General features: G+C 44.7%; 1 protein-coding gene across 1 annotated transcript in view; it reads left to right on the top strand.

Annotated features, from left to right (window-relative positions):
- Positions 1–268: 268 nt before the first annotated feature.
- The window catches only part of pcsk5a (proprotein convertase subtilisin/kexin type 5a), a 37,641-nt gene continuing 15,051 nt past the window's right edge, over positions 269–22,858 (top strand). The window contains exons 1-28 of the mRNA XM_055874955.1: positions 269–970; positions 2,325–2,429; positions 2,706–2,879; positions 3,392–3,535; positions 3,857–3,933; positions 4,248–4,336; positions 5,068–5,240; positions 5,933–6,151; positions 6,509–6,609; positions 6,889–6,992; positions 7,320–7,437; positions 7,721–7,909; positions 9,664–9,800; positions 10,105–10,230; positions 10,538–10,640; positions 10,940–11,130; positions 15,463–15,547; positions 15,850–15,953; positions 16,226–16,367; positions 16,801–16,916; positions 18,466–18,568; positions 19,972–20,108; positions 20,356–20,556; positions 21,136–21,204; positions 21,325–21,367; positions 21,531–21,673; positions 22,086–22,286; positions 22,594–22,677. Coding sequence (XP_055730930.1) covers positions 788–970; positions 2,325–2,429; positions 2,706–2,879; positions 3,392–3,535; positions 3,857–3,933; positions 4,248–4,336; positions 5,068–5,240; positions 5,933–6,151; positions 6,509–6,609; positions 6,889–6,992; positions 7,320–7,437; positions 7,721–7,909; positions 9,664–9,800; positions 10,105–10,230; positions 10,538–10,640; positions 10,940–11,130; positions 15,463–15,547; positions 15,850–15,953; positions 16,226–16,367; positions 16,801–16,916; positions 18,466–18,568; positions 19,972–20,108; positions 20,356–20,556; positions 21,136–21,204; positions 21,325–21,367; positions 21,531–21,673; positions 22,086–22,286; positions 22,594–22,677 — 3,661 coding nt within the window. The 5' untranslated portion in view covers positions 269–787. The remainder of the gene's footprint in view (positions 971–2,324; positions 2,430–2,705; positions 2,880–3,391; positions 3,536–3,856; positions 3,934–4,247; positions 4,337–5,067; positions 5,241–5,932; positions 6,152–6,508; positions 6,610–6,888; positions 6,993–7,319; positions 7,438–7,720; positions 7,910–9,663; positions 9,801–10,104; positions 10,231–10,537; positions 10,641–10,939; positions 11,131–15,462; positions 15,548–15,849; positions 15,954–16,225; positions 16,368–16,800; positions 16,917–18,465; positions 18,569–19,971; positions 20,109–20,355; positions 20,557–21,135; positions 21,205–21,324; positions 21,368–21,530; positions 21,674–22,085; positions 22,287–22,593; positions 22,678–22,858) is intronic.

The following is a 22,858-nucleotide window of genomic DNA, read 5'->3' as shown; positions in this document are numbered from 1 at the left end:
TTGTAAACACAAATGGTGTTTTCAATGGATAACAGATAGTTAAATGGAATATTATTCATTGTATATCAGATGATTTCATACCTCAAAAGTGTACGTCAAAGATCCATATGCCACCGATGTGTAGATCCCAGTAAATACTTTGCAATAAATCTGCAGGCCCAGGTCTTGAAGTGATCCTAAATGAATAGGAGGGATTGTCAATCTAATTAGGAACTCTGAGTCTGACATAATTACATTGTTAAAAACCTCCCAAGGACAGTGGTGTCAACTCCTCACTAAGAAGGCTACTCATCTGCCACACAAAATAGTCTAGGCCTAATCATAACACTTCTCAGGGAGTAATTGAAATGAAAGTATACAGGCAACATGTCTCAGTCAGTAAATCCTTTATAGACTAGGCTATTACTAATGATGCATCAAGCATTTGTAAATGATATCATTTTTGTCAATCAAATCACTTTGTAAACATAGTTTGACCAATAATAGGCCTATTTGATTTGTGTCACCAACGAGTGACTGAAAGGAGATACTACGGGGTCATTGAAGATGGCAATCTGATATCTAAGCTAGTCTGCATTCTAAATGAAGTTGGTCCTCACTGGTAGATTTCAACAGGGAAATTACATTTTCTGCAGGACACGTTTTGAACGCAGTCATTCACCGATAATATTCTCATTTTTTCGAACATAGGTCTATCTTAGTAAATGACAACTTCCTCGCTATGTGAAGGCGCTTCAGACGGTGAAAGGAGTCCGAGAGAAAACTTTTGTAAAAACTTTTGAGCGAAATGACACGGAATTTACCTCTTTCAACCGGAATGGTGGCTATTTTCGCGTTTGTTTGGATGGGGAGTCTCATGCCACTCTGTCAAACGATAATATACACAAATGACTGGGCGATCAGGATAAATGGGGCACCCGCCTCTGCAGACAGTATAGCGGAGAAATATGGATTTCACAATTTGGGTCAGGTAAATTCTCCTCAAAGTTGCATATGATCATTATACTTTTCTACTGTAGCCTAATGTTTACTTTGCAGAGACAAAGTTAGCATTCATGATTCCACTGCAATGCAAATATGGGGAAAAACGTTACACCGGTCTATAGCCAAGGCCCACTAACCTTCTCTTTGGCTAACGGACTAAACTCCTGGTGACAGAATTAAGTTCACCGTTTAGTTTAGTCCGCTATTCTTCGGCCTACACATGACATCTAACTTTACTCGTGCGCCATCATTACCTGTGTCAAATTTGTCCAGCGACCCAGCTTTTTGATACATAGCCTATGTCTATTTTTATTAGCTGTTTCCTTTAAAGTACGCCTATTTTGGATGAAAGACGTTTTCTATCCCATGTGAATGACAGGTTTTTTGCATGAAATGCTGGATTGGATCTGAATCATTCACGGTTGTTTGGCTGGGGCAGACATCAGATTCGTTTCTGAGACTTCAAACAGTCATGTGGCCCCCATATCAAATTAGCCAAGTCATTGACCTTGTAGTGAGCACCCACATCAGACTATCTTCCTTATCAGAAGATTCAGGCCAAAAGCCCTATTTTCATATGACCCAGGCCTACATCTTTTCAGAGCTGAAAGGAAGGCTCACGCTACAATTTGCCACCCTGGTTCAAGGAGAGATTGAGTTCAGTCACCTCACAACTCAGTAGGTCGATTAATGATAGTTTGAATTGGGACCAAGGAGTCATCATTTCCACTCATGGATAACAACAGCAGTGTGGTCCTAGATAGAATAGCCAAAGCACTAGTCTCACTGTTTTGTCCTTCCCTCTATTAGCGCCCTGATGGAAACATGGTCTGTTTTGTGTAGCCTAGCCTAGGTTCCATTCTGTTCAGGTCCAGGCACACATACGTAATGGTGGTATTATGATAAACCTGGGTGTCAGAAAGGAGTGTACCCACAGGGTATAGCCCGGCCCATGGCTCGGTACCTGGGGTTCAGGTTGCCCTGGCCTGAAAGTCTAGTAGAGGTGTAAAGTAACCTTCTCAATGACTGATGTCAATGACAGCTTCATTATTTATCAGCCATTTAGACATGGGGACACAGTTGAAAAAGCGGCAGATCTCGTTAGGATACATATACACGATTATACACGGCAGGTAGCGTAGTGTTTAGAGCGTTGGGCCAGTAACTAAAAGGTTGCTGGATCGAATCCCTGAGCTGACAAAGGTAAAAATCTGTTGTTCTGCCCCTGAACACGGCAGTTAACCCACTGTTCCCCGGTAGGCCGTCATTGTAAATAAGAATTGGTTCTTAACTGGCTTGCGTAGTTAAATTTTTTAAGATGTGTTTCCTACTTTTCGCAGATTGGAGACTTGAACAACTTTTATAGTTTCCGCCACAGTGGGACGGTGGAGCGGTCCACGTTGTCCAACAAAGACTTTTCCGACCTCATCGCCAAGGAGACCAAGGTAGAGTAACTAGATCCCATTGGAGGTGTTATTGATACCCTCCTATATAATTGAATAGCTGCATGACATGCTGTACACACACATGAACGAGCAAACACACAAGCAAGCAGTCACGCGCACACACAAAGACATACTCAATTGACTATATGAATATAATTTGACCATTTACCTGTACGGGATTCAGCAGACTCGGCAAACATGTAAAACACCACCTTGTACGGTCTAAAGTGTGCATGCCATACTACCGTGAGTAGCCTACACTCCATTCCTCTGCAGGTGGAGTGGGTGCAGCAGCAGGTGGTGCATTGGAGGACCAAGAGGAACTCCAGAGCCAGTCACATCTACTCCATTGACGTTCGGACGAAACACATTCACCCAGGCCCCGTCCAACCTAACCAGACCCAGACAATGGTTTTCAATGACCCCCAGTGGTGCAGCTTGTGGTACATTGTGAGTATCTCTCAGCTGAGAGGGCACAACTGCACTGCAGACATACAGTAATGGCCGCGTTCCAACACTTTTAAAATGCGTCCTTTCTCTTACCTTGAGGTACCCACTAATCTGACATGACATGACATGATTGATGAGAGCAATGTAAGCGAAACAGATCAATAATTACCTCAAGGAAGGAAGGAAGGAAGGATGAGTTTAAAAGGTATATTTAAACAGGGTCAAACATACATTTACAACATGCTACAGGTGTCTGTGCATTACCCACATGACGCTAAACATATACATAACTTATTACAAGCTTCACAGCATCAGCCTGAGAAATGCTTTTATTGTTCATATGATTAAGTTATTTTATCAACTGCCAACTGCCAACATGCACATTGCTCCATTGTTTTGTATTGTGCTTTGCGAGGACACCTTGTAGTTATAACTATTACTAGAGTAACAGCTAATGATCCAAATAAACAAGTAAACATGACATGTACTGATCCCCCCTCCCCCATCAACAGCACTGCAGTGAGGCCTCCCAGGGCTGTCCTTCCTACATGAACATCGAGGAGGCCTGGAGGAGAGGACACACAGGGAAGGGAGTGGTGGTGTCCATCTTGGATGACGGCATCGAGAGAGAGCATCCTGATCTCAGGCCAAATTATGTAAGTGCCTCGGGAACCGTCTCTTCTGAAGACTTCACAAGGACATTTATTAAAAGCAATTTGGCATATGTCCCGAATGTAAAAGTCCAGAGCTGAGACAATATGCAGTCAAAGCTCTTGGCCCGGAGCTTTTAAAGGTCAACGCAGAGTATTAAAATACGGGCTAAACGTCTTGTCCGCTTTAGTGTTCAGACACGCCTAGTTGATTTGTGAGTCAATAGGCTCTGACTGGTGGAGTGTAGGCCAGACCAGACTAGACTGGAAGACACTAAAGGCCAATTAGCTACTGACTTTTGTTTTTTATGTGTCACTGTATCTTAGGACCCCTTTGCCAGCTATGATTTCAATGGGAATGATGATGACCCCACGCCCAGATACGACTCCAGCAATGACAACAGGTTATTCTTATTTTCAATATGCATATTGCTCATAGCTGGGGCTGTGGGTTTTTTGTGGTAAGTTGATGTGGTCAGGAAAAACTCAAGTCCCTACCTATTGCAGCTTTTTGTAGAATCTTAGCCCATTTTATGAAGCAACTTACATTTTTTCCCACAATTACACTCATATATTATGTTCATAATATATGAATATGCATATTCACTTGTTTGAATGTGTCTATTCTTTGGGAGTTTGTTGTTGTACATATAGCCTGTCTCCTCATACATATGCAACTAAGCTAATGTGGTATACATTCCCTTTTCTTTCTGGTAAGCCATGGGACAAAATGTGCTGGGATGGTTGCCGCGGCAGCAAATAACTCTCAGTGCACTGTTGGAATCTCCTTCAATGCTCGGATAGGTGGTGAGTTTTGAGTTCTTTATTAGTCACGTTTATAAAACATGAAATGTAGAGGACTCCCGAGTGGCGCAGCAGTCTAAGCTAGAGGCGATACTACAGACCCGGGTTCGATCACGGGCGGTATCACAACCGGCCGTGATCGGGAGTCCCATAGGGCGGCCCACAATTGGCCCAGCGTCATACGTGTTAGGGGAGGGTTTGGCCGGGGGGGCTATACTTGGCTCATCGCACTCTAGCGACTCCTTGTGGCAGGCCGGCTGCCTGCATGCTGACTTCAGTCATCAGTTGAATAGTGTTTCCTCCGACACATTGGTGCGCCTGGCTTCCAGGTTAAGCGGGCAGGTGTTAAGAAGCGCGGTTAGGCCGGGCATGTTTTGGAGGACCCATGACTTGACCTTCGCCTACCGAGCCGGTTGGGGAGTTGCAGAAATAAGACAAGATCGATATTGTGGAGAAAAGGGTGTTATTTAAAAAAATATATATCTCCTTGGTGCCAGCACATTAAATATGGACAAATACTGTATATTCAGTTCAAGTTCAGTTTTAAAATGTTAAATAGAAGGTATATTGTATATTTAAGATGCATACATACTGTATGGTGCTGAAGGTCTCCTCTAAGTCAGGCGGTCCCATAAAAATATGATCTCATTCTAGTCGGTCTATTCCTATGGGTGATCCATCCTATGTAGTGAATACTAAGATTATGAAGGTCCATCCCACTCCCGTATCTGCAGGCATTCGTATGCTGGACGGAGATGTGACGGACATAGTAGAGGCCCAATCCCTGAGCTTCAGGCAGCAGCACATTGATATTTACTCTGCCAGCTGGGGGCCGGAGGATGATGGGAGGACTGTGGAAGGACCTGGCCCTCTGGCTCGCCTCGCATTAGACAACGGCATACGCACTGTGAGTGTGTGTCTGTGTGTCTGTCTAACTTCTCTGCATCAGTACAGTCAAAAAGTGTATTCTCCACTGTGTGTGTGCATGTGCGTATACTTGTTTCCCTACCTTATCAGGGCCCCAATGTCAATACAGCAGAATGTCCTGACAAGGTAGAAAAACAATGACTTTATTTAGAAAAGTCAGGACTTTTTTTCCGTGTCCTGAATTTGTTCAACTGCTATTTTAAGTTTAAGGATTAGGTTTCTGTGGTTAGGGTTACATTTAGGGTTAGGGTCGGGGTTAGGGAAAAGAGGATTTTCAATGGTCAAACAATTTTGCTCCACAAAAAGTCCTGAAATTTCACAGAAATAAAGCTGTGTATGTCTGTCAGTGTGTGTCAGTGTGTGCGTGTGTGTTTGTCAGTGTTTGGCCTCAGGCTGTATGTTTACTTCTAGTGCTTATCTTTATCTTCATATCAATATGTAAATAACATACAAATATGAATCATTAGTGGCTCTTCACGCTTGGCATTAATCACAGGGGAGAAGGGTGCCCTTAGATCTAGGATCAGTTTGCACCCCCCTAATCTAAACGGTGAGGGGAATACACAAGAACAACCTTAGAACAACCTTAGATCAGTGTCTAGAATCCAAATCCTATAAAACCTTGATGAAGGTAATTTGACCAAAACGACTAATCCCGTGAACTCCCCCCAGGGAAGGAAGGGGCGTGGCTCCATCTTCGTGTGGGCGTCGGGTAACGGTGGGCGGAGCAGGGATCACTGCTCCTGTGACGGCTACACCAACAGCATCTACACCATCTCCATCAGCAGCACCACCCATAGCGGGGCCAGGCCCGACTACCTGGAGCCTTGCCCCTCGACACTGGCCTCCACCTACAGCTCCTTCTCCACCGACAGACAGGGAGCCAAGATGGTGAGTCAAGCTGCATATCGGCCCCAACCCGGCTATACGTGACGAGTAAATGTCGATTTGACTTCATTATTTGATTTGATACAATAGCTGCATATGACAGTGATTTAAAAGGTGTTAAATGTGCAGCCACTTCTGCTCTTTTCACCTGTTTGCGAAATGAAAGGATGTGGCGAATATATCCATTCGTTTTCTTTATTTTGCTTCTTGACAGAATGTGTTTGTAGTTGTCACAGGGGAAGTTAAATGACCTGAAAGTTACAAAGTGTATCTTTAAAGCCCCGTATGATGTTTATAAGGCATAATAGCACGTCTACTCTACCATTTTGTAGTCACACAACAAGACTTTCTATCTGGCAGGTAACATTGGACCTGAAACAAGGCTGTAGCAAGGAGCATTCTGGGACCTCAGTCTCCGCTCCAATGGCAGCAGGGGTCATCGCACTCGCCCTGGAGGCCAAGTAACCTACTTTCCTAGAGATATCATCACCGATATCTAAATCTAATGATAATATTATAGGTAACAAGGAGGTTTTCTTGACCACACGACCTGACCAGGAACAACTCTGGGCCCTAGTTAAAGGCTAAAACTTGGACTGCAAATTCTTCCTTGTCAGGTCACGTGGTCAAGAAAAACTCCTGGCCCTAGTTCTAAGCTATTGAGAATGTTTTTTTGTAGTATTACTAAGATAATATGCTGTACAGTGTTGTTAACTTGTGTCTGTGGGACTCTGATCCAGCCCACTGCTGACTTGGAGGGACGTGCAGCACATTATTGTCAGAACGTCACAGGCCAGTCACCTGACCTCCCCTGACTGGCACACCAACGGAGCTGGATACCAGGGTATCTGATTTGATTGAATTTTCTCCCCATACCCTGTCCACAAATGAGTTTGTGTTTATTTAACGCTTGGCTACAGAAAACTAAAAGGGCTTTCCTTAATTTCTAATCATTTCTATTGACATTCAAAAACACATACGAGGGAACAATTATCTATGTACCACTACACAACAAATGACAAACAACCACATTTAAGACATTCCTATCTAGATTGACCGACTAATTACTTCATTGATTGCTTACTTAAGTCATTGATCCATTCATTTATTTCTTTGTTAGTGTATTTGTTATTCCTTCTGTCCATTCATTCATTAAATGATGAATTGGCAGTGAGTCACCTGTATGGCTTTGGGCTGGTGGATGCAGAGAGCATGGTGAAGGAGGCTGAGCGATGGAGACTGGTCCCCTCCCAGCATGTGTGTGAAGAGGCTCCCACCCAAGAAAGCAGGTACTTGACTGACTGCTTCCCACCATGGACACAATCCTCTATTCCCTTTGAAGCATATCCATCTATCCATCTCCACAGAGAATCCATCAGCATGGGAATTCCCTCACAATTTTTCTGTGTTACGCTCGTACTTTCTCTGTATCTCTGTCCTTCTCTCTCACTCTCTCCCACATTCTCTTTCACCCCTCTCCCTCTCTTCCACTCCCCTGTCCCCTCTCTCTGTCTGTCTCTCTGTCTCTGTCTCTCTCTGTCTCTCTCGCTCTCTACCTCACTCATATAACAGAACCATTCCTCCAGGCCTTGTGCTGAGGTCTGTGTATGAGTCTACCGGCTGCTCCCATCATCCCCTGCAGCACATTGTGTATCTGGAACATGTAGTCATCCGTGTCACCATCACCCACAGTCCCAGAGGTGACCTCTCCATCACACTCACGTCACCCGCTGGGACCAAGTCAGAGCTACTGGCAAACAGGTAAGTCCCTTTTCACACTTGTGAGCCAAGACAAGATGAACTGTATTGCGCTGGCCTGGTTGGGCATCCACCATAGTTCCTGGAGCTGTGAAAAGGACAATGGGAAAAGGAACAAAGTACGGTTCAGGTTGGCATGATAGTGTGAAAAGGGTGTTGTGCTGTAGTACTCGATACAAGTGGGATTGGTCGCTTCACCCACTCATAACAATAACAGTGTAACATGGCTCTCTCCTGTTGTATTTTGGTCCGGGTCACATTTGCCTTATATTACACCATGGTTGTGTTGTGGTCCTGGTCATAGTGGTCAATGTCTTTCAAAGATAACTCATAAAAATTCCCAAAACTTTACAGATCTTTATTGGAAAATCATTTAAACACTGTTTCCCATGCTTGTTCAATGAACCATTAATGAACATGCACCTGTGGAACGGTCGTTAAGACACTAACAGCGTACAGGGAATTAAGGTCGTAGTTATGAAAGCTTAGGACACTAAAGAGGCCTTTCTACTGACTCTGAAAAACACCAAAAGAAAGATGCTCACCTGCTCATCTGTGTGAACGTGCCTTAGGCATGCTGCAAGGAGGCATGAGGACTGCAGATGTGGCCAGGGCAATAAATTGCAATGTCCGTACTGTGAGGCGCCTAAGACAGCACTACAGGGAGACAGGACGGACAGCTTATCGTCCTCGCAGTGGTAGACCACGTGTAACAACACCTGCACAGGATCGGTACATCCAAACATCACACCTGCGGGACAGGTACAGCATGGCAACAACAACTGTCCGAGTTACAATCTCTCCATCAGTGCTCAGACTATCCGCAATAGGCTGAGAGAGGCTGGACTGAGGGCTTGTAGGCCTGTTGTAAGGCAGGTCCTCGCCAGACATCACCGGCAACAACGTCGCCTATGGGCACAAACCCTCTGTCGCTGGACCAGACAGCACTGTCAGAAAGTGCTCTTCACTGACGAGTCGCGGTTTTGTCTCACCAGGGGTGATGGTTGGATTCGCGTTTAACATCGAAGGAATGAGCGTTTTACCGAGGCCTGTACTCTGGGGCGGGATCGATTTGGAGGTGGAGGGTCCGTCATGGTCTGGGGCATCATCGGACTGAGCTTGTTGTCATTGCAGGCAATCTCAACGCTGTGCGTTACAGGGAAGACATCCTCCTCCCTCATGTGGTACCCTTCCTGCAGGCTCATCCTGACATGACATTCCAGCATGCCAATGCCACCAGCCATACTGCTCGTTCTGTGCGTGATTTCCTGCAAGACAGGAATGTTAGTGTTCTGCCATGGACAGCGAAGAGCCCTGATCTCAATCCCATTGAGCACGTCTGGGACCTGTTGGATCGGAGGGTGAGGGTGAGGGCCATTCTCCCCAGAAATGTCCGGGAACTTGCAGGTGCCTTAGTGGAAGAGTGGGATAACATCTCACAGCAAGAACTGGCAAATCTGGTGCAGTCCATGAGGAGGAGATGCACTGCAGTACTTAATGCAGCTGGTGGCCACACCAGATACTGACTGTTACTTTTGATTTTGACCCACCCCTCCTTTGTTCAGGGACACATTATTCCATTGATTTTAGTCACATGTCTGTGGAACTTGTTCAGTTTATGTCTCAGTTGTTGAATCTTGCTATGTTCAAACAAATATTTACACATGTTAAGTTTGCTGAAAAGAAACGCAGTTGACAGTGAGAGGACGTTTGTTTTTTTGCTGAGTTTATTATACCGTGGTCGTATTTTGGTCCAGGCCTCTTGACCACTCCACTGAGGGCTTCCAGAGCTGGGAGTTCATGACTACTCACTGCTGGGGGGAGAAGGCATCAGGAGAGTGGAGTCTGGAGGTCCTGGATACTCCCTCTCAACAAAGGGACAACAGCGAAACAGGTTTGCCATGCTATACTTCTACCATCATTCAATACCACAAGAATTACAGCAGATATCAGATACTGTTACGCATGAGTAGAGTCCAGATGTATTTTTATTTTTTCTGATCACGTGACCTGGCCCGGAAAAGCTTGGACCTAGTTGATTCTGGTCAAGTCATGTAGTGTGATGTCATAAGGTGAATGCACCAATTTGTATGTCGCTCTGGATAAGAGCGTCTGCTAAATGACTTAAATGTAAATGTAATGTAGTGAGGAAAAACCTGATAACATGTCGTTTTTTCTTCCTCTCCATTAATTTACAGGGGAATTGAGAGAGTGGTCTCTAGTGCTTTATGGCACCTCAGAGCAACCATACTCCATGCGGCGTGAGCAAGCCCGCTCGGCAGAGCTGCCAACTGACGGTGGTGACCTCACTGAGGAATACAACGGTGAGTCACTTTCCCCGCAGTCACAGAGCAGCTTTGGAACAAGACGACATACAATTATCACACCCTTTTATAGCTTAGACACCGGAATCGAACTACTAATTGTAGCCTGTATCAGAGCTCCATTTGTTTAACTAGTAGCCTCCGTCGAAGCTAAGTCTTCAGGCTTCACCAAGTCTTAAGGGTTCCACCACTTTTTGTGTTTGTAAGAGATGCTTTCCCTATTCTGACTATCTTGCTTTGTCAAATGAATTATTCCAGGCTATGAAAATGCATGATGAGAAATTCAGTTTTGTTTCGTTCCTTCCAGGCCAATGTGACCCAGAGTGCAGTGAGGATGGCTGTGAGGGACCAGGCCCCCAGCAGTGTGTCACATGTCTACACCTCTTCCTCAAGTTCAAGAACAACACCAGGTCAGACTATTCACTCTAAATGTATAGGTTGGATTCAGGGACGTTGCACTAGGTCTCCCACTCGCGCTTTAAATAGCAATAGTCCGGCGGCCCGTTATTACATATTTACGAACCTCATTTAATTGGCTGTTATCGAGTCACAGATGTTTCTCACAGTAGCCCTCCGGCTTTCCAGCTTTGAACTCTGTCGGACACACAGTTAACACATACATTTAGTATGTGTCCCATGTGGAGACAATCCTAGTGTTGCACTAAACAACATCCTCCAACCAACAAGGCATGTGCTTTCTCTCTTACAGGACATGTGTGTCTGTGTGCCCTGTGGGATTCTGGGGCGACCGGCGTCGCTGTAAGAAGTGTTTCTCTTCCTGTGAAATCTGCACGGGCAGCCGCAGTGACCAGTGTACTACATGTCGTGCTGGACACCACCTGACCGAGGGAACCAATAGTTGCACGGCAAGCTGTAGTGACAATTATTACTTGGACCACGGTATGTCCCTGGGTGTGTTCCAAATGACACCCTAATGCCTAAGTAGTGCGCTACTTATGGCTAGATTCTCATAGAATTGTGGTCCAAAATAGTGCACTGTATAGGGAATAGGATGCAATTCAGGATTTGCCCCCTACGTTGTGAGGCATTCATCATCATTCTACGACACACATCGATCTATATCGAATTACATTTTAAAAACTTGAACACAATTTGAAGATGCGAAACAAAACCACTTTGTGTTCATCACAGAGGGACACACTTTATAGTGGATGTAAGGTGATGTCGTGACAAATCGTTAGACTTGCAAGCCAACTCTGTGGTACGTTCACAGGGGGAAGGAGAAAACAAGGAATTAGAGCAGTGCACCGGGAAATTTGGCGGATTTTCCCTGACCACTAATTATAAAAAATAATTGCAGTAATAAGGCAGCTGAAATCTTACAGCATGCCAATTGTAAAGTTGATGGTGAGTATATGTGACCAACCAGTTCGTTTTTTACATTGGATAAAAGTATAGACTCGGAGCTAGAAAATGGTATATTATACACTACAGTTATGGAACAAGTGGAAAGTAATTCTGCTTTGAAAGTTGATTAACTTGTAACCTCACTTTTGAGAAAATGACCCTTGAATTCTTTGGTACACCTACTGGAGAGCTCTTGTTTGTCTACACCCATTCAGCATCGTTCACACCCTCTTAAGCCTTAGCCCCACCCATCCCTTTAAGGAGTCACATGTGAGGCCATGTGCTAAACAGAGTGAGTACGGTAGTGTACTAAACAACCAAAGATTTCAAGACTAAAGGCTGGTTTATACTACATCTATCGACATGTCTGTAGACAGTTGTCACAGTGATATAACATTTGTTGTTGTCGTTATGAGAACGCATAAACACAACAACTACAGACTGCATCAGAAACCTGGTGGTCCAAAATAAAATAGCTGGTGTATTTTAACACCAATAAACCCATCCGTTTAAAAATGTATTTAGTATATGGCAAACTAGGCAACTAAAAGCAACTTTCTAAACAATGTTTTGGTTTGTTTCTAGCTTATTAGCTAGCTAACGTTAAGTTAGCTGGCTAGCCAGTTAAAATAATGACCATATCATATAGCTAACAATGTCTTAACTTGATCTAATTTGTATTTATTATTACAGGAAAATAAACTCACAAGTTAATGACGAGCTAATTACAGAAAGGGCTTACGGTTGTGAGTGTGACGAAATAAAAGCAGAGCATTCTAACTGAGAATTTTTGAACTTGGACACTGTCTCGTTGGCCTAAACTTATATCCAAATTTGACTTTAGTGCAGGTCATGTTGTTCTTCACATTACCGTATCTGGTAAACACACACCATATTAAATAAAATCTAAGTTTATTTGTCACATGCACAGGATACAGAAGGTGTAAACAGTACAGTGAAAGGGTTATTTGCATTGTGGAGTATTTTGTTTTGTGAAATCTACATTGTACTATTTCTCATACTATTTACTATAGCATTGCATACTGGTGCAAAAAGTGCATGCAAAAAAACATATATATTTATTTTGTTATTTACTATTTATCTATCTGAGCTTTATAACTCGTGAGGAAATGTTTAACACGGCCATCCACTTAACATTAACATTCAACAGGGTAGCCTTCGTACCCGCATGCGCATAGCTGCAGGAAGCAGGGGTGCTGAGGGTGCTGCAGAATCCTCTGATGTACAGTGGGGAGAACTGAAGTATTTGAAGTATTCTTTAAGAAGCCCTCCTGTTCTCCACTCATTACCTGTATTAACTGCACCTGTTTGAACTCGTTACCTGTATAAAAGACACCTGTCCACACACTCAATCAAACAGACTCCAACCTCTCCACAATGGCCAAGACCAGAGAGCTGTGTAAGGACATCAGGGTTAAAATTGTAGACCTGCATAAGGCTGGGATGGGCTACAGGACAATAGGCAAGCAGCTTGGTGAGAAGGCAACAACTGTTGGCGCAATTATTCGAAAATGGAAGAAGTTCAAGATGACGGTCAATCACCCTCGATCTCACCTCGTGGGGCATCAATGATCATGAGGAAGGTGAGGGATCAGCCCAGAACTACACGGCAGGACCTGGTCAATGACCTGAAGAGAGCTGGGACCACAGTCTCAAAGAAAATCATTAGTAACACACTATGCCGTCATGGATTAAAATCCTACAGCGCACGCAAGGTCCCCCTGCTCAAGCCAGCGCATGTCCAGGCCCGTCTGAAGTTTGCCAATGACCATCTAGATGATCCAGAGGAGGAATGGGAGAAGGTCATGTGGTCTTATGAGACAAAAATAGAGCTTTTTGGTGTAAACTCCACTCGCCGTGTTTGGAGGAAGAAGAAGGATGAGTACAACCCCAAGAACACCATCCCAACCGTGAAGCATGGAGGTGGAAACATCATTCTTTGGGGATGTTTTTCTACAAAGGAGACAGGACGACTGCACCGTATTGAGGGGAGGATGGCTGGGGCCATGTATCGCGAGATCTTGGCCAACAACCTCCTTCCCTCAGTAAGAGCATTGAAGATGGGTCGTGGCTGGGTCTTCCAGCATGACAACGACCCGAAACACACAGCCAGGGCAACTAAGGAGTGGCTCCGTAAGAAGCATCTCAAGGTCCTGGAGTGGCCTAGCCAGTCTCCAGACCTGAACCCAATAGAACATCTTTGGAGGGAGCTGAAAGTCCGTATTGCCCAGCGACAGCCCCAAAACCTGAATCTGGAGAAGGTCTGTATGGAGGAGTGGGCCAAAATCCCTGCTGCAGTGTGTGCAAACCTGGTCAAGAACTACAGGAAACGTATGATGTCTGTAATTGCAAACAAAGGTTTCTGTAACAAATATTAAGTTCTGCTTTTCTGATGTATCAAATACTTATGTCATGCAATAAAATGCAAATGAATTACTTAAAAATCATACAATGTGATTTTCTGGATTTTTGTTTTAGATTCTGTCTCTCACAGTTGAAGTGTACCTATGATAAAAAAAATGACAGACCTCTACATGCTTTGTAAGTAGGAAAACCTGCAAAATCGGCAGTGTATCAAATACTTGTTCTTCCCACTGTATCAAAATCAAATATAAAATAATTTTAAAATGTAAAAAATTCCATAAAATGTGTGAACTAGGCCTTTATTACTCCACCCATCTCGCATGACAAGAAGTTGCCCCCATCCCTCCCGCTGTTTGGGCAAAGCGTTTGCAAATGTTTTGTTGTTTGAGTGAGGGAAATTCTGTACATTTAAGAGGACTTTATGTATTTTGAAAGATGAGACGTTGAGGATTATAATAAATACTGCTTTGATGTCATACAAGCAAGCCAAACACCCGTGAATCAAAATGTGCACTTCACATTTCCATATCATATCGTTGTTATACCCTGGGTTGTTCTGAACCGAATGCGACTATTTTCGTCTGTTGTTATGAAAATTTGCTGCATCACGCAACTGAATGGACTCTTTATTCCTTTCTATGCACATCAAAATGATGATCTGTTTCCCTGAATTGCATTTTGAAAGCCTAACGCTGCAATATGGTATTTTCTAACTTACCTAGTCATGTTGGCAATAGAACAAGCCTTCAAATGATGCCCACCTGAGCCAGATTGGGATTTATAATGGACCATTTTTGGATTGTGTGATGGCTGTGATGGAGGATTGTGTTCCAACCAAAACAACTACAAGTGTACTTGCTCTACAGCTAGGAGAGCTCAATAAAGCACCTTATAGTTGAAGACTCTTCTTTGAATCATATAATTGCATAGAAATTGCTTAGGAACTGTGCACACTTTGGAGATGTGTGTGTGTGGCCACCTGGAGACAGCAGTTTGACCTCTCACTTTAAACCCTTGTCATTTATTTGTTTTATGTTCCACATTTTCCAGGAATATTCTTCTCGTGTTACTGAAGATATGCAGAATATTTTCAGATTTTATCAACAAATGTGGCAAAGTACAGTAAATGTAAACTACAAATAAAATCAACAGTGATTCAGACTTGTCAGGTGAACTGTTGTGTCCTCACCTTTGGTCTAATAATGTTCCCATCGTCTCCAAACTGTTCCATTTCAATTGCTAAGATTGTTATGCACATGCTTTTCATATTTCTTATGTAAGAAACATTTCAATTTAGCCCGATCCATATAGGCCAATTCCCTCAAGTGTAAAGGGTTTTAAGCATATTATGCTGTATTGTTTTAAAAACCAAGCCGATGTCTCTACTGAATATGTGCTTAATGAACAATGCTTTTACTTCAACTGGAGTGGAATTATATTTGGCAGGTATGAATGCTTGTATTGTTGTTTTCCCCACAGATGGAAATATGTGCAGGAAGTGCAGTGAAAATTGTTTGAGATGCACCTCGGCGAACATCTGCACGAAATGCAAACCAGGCACAAGGTGAACCAATCCCTCTGATGACGCCCGAATTACCAACTCATGCATTTCTTCTCTGTACACAGTGATTCTCCATCTCCGCCACAGAGAATACTAATTCGCACACACACACACATTCTAAATCTATTGCAACAAAACAAACTCCTATTATAATATTTCTTGTATTTTGCAGTGTTGAGAGTTATCAGATGAAACTTCTCAATGAGTGTGTGCTCTGAGTCGGAACACAGAGCCCAGATAATGGTGAGTCTCTCTCTATCTCGCTATCTATCTACCCCCCCCCCCCCCCCCCCCCCCCCCTCCAGTCTGTTGGGGAACCGCTGCCAGAGGAGCTGTGGACTAGGAAGTTACCACAACGAACAGGAGAGCACCTGCGAGCCCTGCCACGAGGCCTGTGCCACCTGTGCAGGTAAAGGGAGGGGTGACTTGGATCACACCAAACCGAACAGGACCCTAAGCCATATATATATATTTATATATGTATATATTTATATCTATATAAAAAAGTAAAACAAATACAGTACTAATCATGGAGCTAATAATCAGCGTCACCATCTACCTGAAGCGATAATGTCACGAGAGAGACAATTTATGTGTTTCCAGTGCACATGTTGTCTCCAGGTGCAGGTGTTTAGATGGCTTACAGTGTGTTTGTATGTGTGCACCTGCCTGCTATCACAGGTGCGGGCATTGAGGCGTGTAACCAGTGTGCTGATGGGTACCTGATGGAGGAGTGGAGGTGTGTTTCCTCCTGTAGTCCTGGCTTCTATGCCACGGAGAGCAGCCCACAGAAAACTAGTGATGGACCCAGGATATGCAGGAGGTGAGTGAGCTCTGTGTCTTGGTGTAGGTGGATTGTTCATTATTATTATGGCTGGCCTCATTCCAACATGTGTAGAATAATAATTGTCTTGGTGCTTATTTGTCCTATTTTACACATGCGTGTGTTAATACACACGTGTGAATTGTCAGTGCGTTTTTTTTGTTGTTGCATATTCCAACTCCCCCTGAGAGTGGGGTCACAGCCATTTTCCAAGGTGACCCGAGAGCAATTAAGGTTGTGCCTTCCTCATGTGCACATTGACCATTTTTGCACCTTGGGGATTCGAACTAGTGACCTTTCGGTTACTAGCCCAACGCTCTAACTGCAAGGCTACCTGCTGCTCTGTGTGTTTTATTGTGTGTTTGTGTCTGTCTATTTCTGTGCACATGTGTGTGTTTATGTAATCTCAGTCAGTCTGCTGGTACCTCCTCAGGTGTGATTCCAGCTGTCTCACCTGTGTGGGAGCGGGGAAGGGGAACTGCAGCAGCTGTGCTGGTGGACACAGTCTTATGGACAAAGTGTGTATGATCAGCACCATCTGTGGTGATGGTCAGTCAACCAACCAATCACTCTCCTTAAACTCACTCGTACAACCCAGTGTCTATTCCAGGGGTGAAAGTAAGGCGGTCCGGTACACCATACCTTAAAACGTGAGCCTATCACATTTATTAAAACAGAATTTCAAGTAAACTGTAGGCTATTACACCACCTCTTATCATTACTGCATGTCAGAGGCATGAAAAATGAGCGAATGGACATGAAAATGTGTTGTGTAGCCTACGCTCCAAAATGCGATGTGGCTCCACGAGAACACAGACATTTTGCCAAGGCAGAGATGAGTGGCCCACACCGAGACGCGCACGGACAGCAGTGGATGCATCAATTCCAAATGTCGTTACACTTTGGCGTTTTGTGTAAGAGATGTCTCTTTCCATTCACCACTGTTAGGAGGCTGGAAATACACTACATGACCAAAAGTATGTGGACACGTGCTCGACGAACATCTCATTCCAAAATCATGGGCATTAATATGGAGTTGGTCCCCCCTTTGCTGTTATACAGTAACAGCATCCACTCTTCTGGGAAGGCTTTCAACTAGATGTTGGAACATTGCTGCGATTAGGCCTGGCTCGCAGTCGGCGTTCCAATTCATCCCAAAGGTGTTCGATGGGGTTGAAGTCAGGGCTCTGTGTAAGCCAGTCAAGTTCTTTCACACCGATCTCGACAACCCATGTCTGTATGGACCTCGCTTTGTGCACGGGGGCATTGCCATGCGCAAACAGGAAAGGGCCTTCCCCAAACTGTTGCCACAATGTTTTAAGCACAGAATCATCTAGAATGTCATTGTATGCTATAGCGTTAAGATTTCCTTCCACTGGAACTAAGTGGACTAGCGTTCTACTGGCGTCCGCCAAACCCTGATTCGTGCGTTGGACTGCCAGATGGTGAAGCATGATTCATCACTCCACAGAATGTTTTCACTGCTCCAGTCCAATGGTGACGAGCTTTACACCACTCCAGCCGACGCTTAGCATTGTGCATGGTGATCTTAGGCTTGTGTGCAGCTGCTCAGCCATGGAAACCCATTTCATGAAGCTCCCGAAGAACAGTACTTGTGCTGATGTTGCTTCCAGAGGCAGTATGGAACTCGGTAGTGAGTGTTGCAACCGAGGACAGACGATTTTTACACTCTACGCACTTCAGCACTCAGCAGTCTTGTTCTATGAGCTTGTGCGGCCTACCACTTTGCGGGTGAGCCATTGTTGCTCCTAGATGTTTCCACTTCACAATAACAGCACTTACAGCGAATAATTAATTCTACTTTCACCCCTGGTCTATTCAGATCGTGAATCGTATAGCTACTGTGTTAGTGTAGGTCACACGTTATATTATTATTACAAAGTAACTATACATATAACTAATTAAACGTAGTCTGATCAGTTTCCTTTCATTACAAATAAAATATAGTTGTATATGCCTCATCTGCAGTTGCTAGGTACATCTGAATACTTACCTTCTGTATTAAAATATTACAGGGTAATTACATTGAATTAGAGCAATGTAAATGTAAAATGTTGTCTTTGTGTTTTGCATGCAGGAGAGTACCAGGATAGCCATGGGAAGTGCCATGCATGTGACGCCACATGTCTGAAGTGTACAGGCCCAAAGTCCGAGGAATGTATCAGCTGTGGCCCCTCTAGGTAAGTCTATGGGGAGGACTGTATCAACTATGGCCCCTCTAGGTAAGTCTATGGGGAGGACTGTATCAGCTGTGAGCCTTCTAGGTAAGTCTATGGTGTCTATGTAAGGCTATGGTGAGGACTGGATCAACTATGACCTCTCTAGGTGAGTCTATGGTGAGAACTGTAGCAGCTGTGTGCCTTCTAGTTAAGTCTATGGTGAGGACTGAATCAACTATGGCCCCTCTAGGTGAGTCTGGTGAGGACTGTAACAGCTGTGACCCCTCTAGGTAAAGGGATTTCCATACAGCAAGAGATGGGGCGGAGCAGATTTCCCCATAATGGAGCAGATTCTTATTTTCTCCGCCTTGGCTGTGTGGCTTTCACATGCATGAGCACCGCCGATCGCTCCACCTGGATAGAATTCCGCCCCCGTCTAGCTGCATTGAAAATGAACGGCATCTCCTCCACCGCCTCATGTCTTTAGAGGGGAACTTTGGGATTTTGGCAATGACTCCCTTTATATACTTCCCCAGAGTTACAGTAGATTAACTCGTGCATACCATTTTTATGTCACTGCGTCCAGTATGAAGGAAGTTAGAGGTATCATGCTAGCAGATACCCATAGACTTCCAGTCATTGACATTGCGCTAACGCTAGTTAGCAATGGCTCACAAAACTACCTAGATGGCTAATAGTTGATACAGTCCTGACATTAGACTTACCTAGAGGGGCCATAGTTGATACAGTCCTAACCATCGACTCACCTAGAAGGCTCACAGCTGAAAGTCTTCGCCATAGAATAACCAAGAGGGGCCATAGTTGATAAAGGGCTTTGTTGCCAAATCCCAAAGTATCCCTTTAATCTATGGTTAGGATTGTATCAGTTGTGCCCCTTTAGATGTGTCTATAGTCTGAGAAATATATAGATATACTGGAGCAGACTTACAGATGTCATAACAAAGAGGTTGATTCAGGTGACATACTGTACAGTTATAAAATGCTCTCTCCCTGTGTCATCCTGTCTGAGACACTTATTTGTACATATAAAAGGTGCATTCTGGTAACTTGACATTCCCTTTTGGTAACACAAGGCAATTCAACAACAGAATTAGCCTAGAGGGAAAAAAAGAAGAGCCAGCTCTTTTTACAGGCAATGAAAGTTTCAGGTTGTACCTTTTTTAAATGGATAGTGCGAGAATCTGTCCATTAAGCAGTTTTTCTACTTATTCAGAGTCAGATGGACTCGTGTTGGATACCATTTTCATGTCTCTGCGTGCAGTTTGAAGCAAGTTGGAGGTAGTTTCGCGAGCCAATGCTTACTAGTGTTAGCGCAATGACTGGAAGTGTACAAGTACCGCTAGCGTGTACCGCCGGAAGCAAGTGTAGTTTAATAGTTAGGTGCTGTTGTCTCATTGTCTCAGGTCTCTGGATCAGGGTTGCTGTGTGACTCAGTGTGCCCGGGGGAAGTACCAGTCAGGTGGGCAGTGCCACCTGTGTGACCACACCTGTGCCATGTGCCTGGATGGAGGGCCTGCCAACTGCACCAGCTGTGACACCGGTGAGGGGAAGGGACACCTGTCGATCTAACTGACACAGTCCAGTGGACACGTGCTCTGGCTCTGGGACAACAAACACATTGCACTTATACCACTAAAAAAACGATGTTTTACAGTAATAGACTTAATAGTGGGTTTTGTGTGTGTGTAACGATTGTGCGTCTGTCTGCCTGCCTGCCTGTCCATCCATCCATATGCCTGTCCATCCATCCATATGCTTGTCCATCCATCCATATCCGTTTCCCTCAGACAAATTCAACATGGACCGCTACCTGTACAAGGGGGGTTGTGTCGACGCTTGTCCGGAAGGACATTACCATACGCAGGAGAAGAGCTGCGAGGCCTGCCCCGACAACTGCAAGCTCTGCTCCTCCGCCACACACTGCCTGCGCTGTAACTCCTCCTACTACACCACTGATGGAGTCTGCACCCGACTGGAGTGTGGAGAAGGTGACAGACATAGCCAGAATGTTGTTCTGTTTGATGTTGCGTTCTTATGTAATACCTGTCGCTACAGGTATGAACATGAAGAAGAAAAGTCTTTGAAGTATTTCTGTCTCCATAGAGAATTGTAATTCCCCTTTCCCGCCCCATCTCTCTCTCTCTCTCTGACTCGCTCTTTCTCTCTCTCTCGCTCTTTTTGTCTGGCTCCCCTCTATCTGTCTGTCTTTCTGTCTCTGCCCCTCTCTCTATCTGTCTTTCTGTCTCTGCCCCTCTCTCTGTCTGTCTTTCTGTCTCTGCCCCTCTCTCTGTCTGTCTTTCTGTCTCTGCCCCTCTCTCTGTCTGTCTTTCTGTCTCTGCCCCTCTATCGGTCTGTCTTTCTGTCTCTGCGCCTCTCTCTATCTGTCTTTCTGTCTCTGCCCCTCTCTCTGTCTGTCTTTCTGTCTCTGCCCCTCTCTCTGTCTGTCTTTCTGTCTCTGCGCCTCTCTCTATCTGTCTTTCTGTCTCTGCCCCTCTCTCTATCTGTCTTTCTGTCTCTGCCCCTCTCTCTGTCTGTCTTTCTGTCTCTGCCCCTCTCTCCCTCTGCAGGTGAGGTGGAGGATCCAGAGTATGATGACTGTATGGCCTGTGAGGAAGGCTGTAAGAAGTGTGTACTGTGTAAGTTAGTCTACCCATGTGAACCCTATCTATCTAACAGTTTGAACGCGGTTGGCGAGGGCCATGGGGAGAGAAATAGGATGAGAAGATGTCTGAGTGTGTTTTTTCTGTATTCGTCAGATAACCCCAGGCATTGCCTATCCTGCACTGACGGCTTTTACAAGTAAGTAGAGCAAGGAATAAAAAATCTTGTTTTAATCTTAACGAAACCCATCTTATATTATGGAATATCACCTCAATTGTCAATATCTCCGTGTGTGATATGTAAATGAATGGGTGACAGTAGAGGAAGACGACAACAAACCAACTTCTTGCATTGAGTTTAGATTCCAAGATGGCTGCTACAAGAACTGCCCAGCGAAGACGTTCAGCGTAGAGGAGGAGATGACCTGTGTGCCGTGTGATGAAAAGTGCGTCAGCTGTGACGAACATGAGTGCTACTGGTGTGAAACCGACCTCTTCTTATCAGGTAAGGGTTGGGTCGGTGCAACTGTGTGTGTGTGTGTGTGTGTGTGTGTGTGTGTGTGTGTGTGTGTGTGTGTGTGTGTGTGTGTGTGTGTGTGTGTGTGTGTGTGTGTGTGTGTGTGTGTGTGTGTGTGTGTGTGTGTGTGTTGGGGTTTGTGTGCTTGTTTGTTTGTGTGTGCGTGTGTGTGTGCTTGCGTGTGTGTGCTTGTTTGTGTGTGTGTGTGTGTGTGTGTGTGTGTGTGTGTGTGTGTGTGTGTGTGTGTGTGTGTGTGTGTGTTGGGGTTTGTGTGCTTGTTTGTTTGTGTGTGCGTGTGTGTGTGCTTGCGTGTGTGTGCTTGTTTGTGTGTGTGTGTGTGTGTGTGTGTGTGTGTGTGTGTGTGCTTGACATGTTTTAAAGTGTGCTCTGTTCCACCCAGAGGGGAAGTGTGTGCCGGAGTGTCCGGACGGTTTCTACGGAGACGAAGACACCCAGGAGTGTGAAGAGTGTCACTCTGACTGTGTGACATGCAGCGGTCCCGACAGTGACGACTGTGTGTCGTGTGAGGAGGGGAAGAGCCGGGAAGAGGGGGAGTGTGTCTCTACACAGGATTCCTGCCCTGTTAAGACCTTCCTCACTGGTGAGATTTAAAGGATCAATTTACCGAGAAATAGATGGATGTTACCACACTGTTAGGGCGTACTTCAGAAATGTATTTCATTACACAAGTTATTGTTAGATGAGTGCTAATGACCTTGGCACTTCACTTTACCCTGTGAGGGAGTTTGTTACATTAACATTGCACCTCGCTGCAGGAAAGCCATTTCGAAAATGTAACTTTTTAATCCCAACAACTTTAGTTGTAGGCTATGATTATTATGAGAATAAATCCCCTGGTACTGTATGATATTGACTTGTTTGGTGTTTTCTCGTGTTCTTCCCTGCAGATGAAGGGGAGTGTGAGGCCTGCCATGCCTCCTGTGACTCATGTTCAGGAGAGGAGAAGAGCCAGTGTAAAACCTGTGTGAAAGGTCTGCCTGACGATATTTCTGCCTGTCAATTTGTCAGAATGTGTGTAGTGTGTGCCCGTCTGTTTCCAGTGAGGTCACCTTAAACCCTGCGAAAAAGAGAACGATGAGCACATCCCACTGGTTCAGTTCTGGTCCCGATTGCAGACCGTGACAGTGTGCGTGCCTGCGTCTGTGTCTGTGT

Source organism: Salvelinus fontinalis, chromosome 21, assembly GCF_029448725.1.
Source record: "Salvelinus fontinalis isolate EN_2023a chromosome 21, ASM2944872v1, whole genome shotgun sequence".
Classification (NCBI taxonomy): Eukaryota; Metazoa; Chordata; class Actinopteri; order Salmoniformes; family Salmonidae; genus Salvelinus; species Salvelinus fontinalis.
The sequence above is the reverse complement of the archived record's forward strand: the minus strand, read 5'-3'. Positions and strand labels throughout refer to the sequence as shown.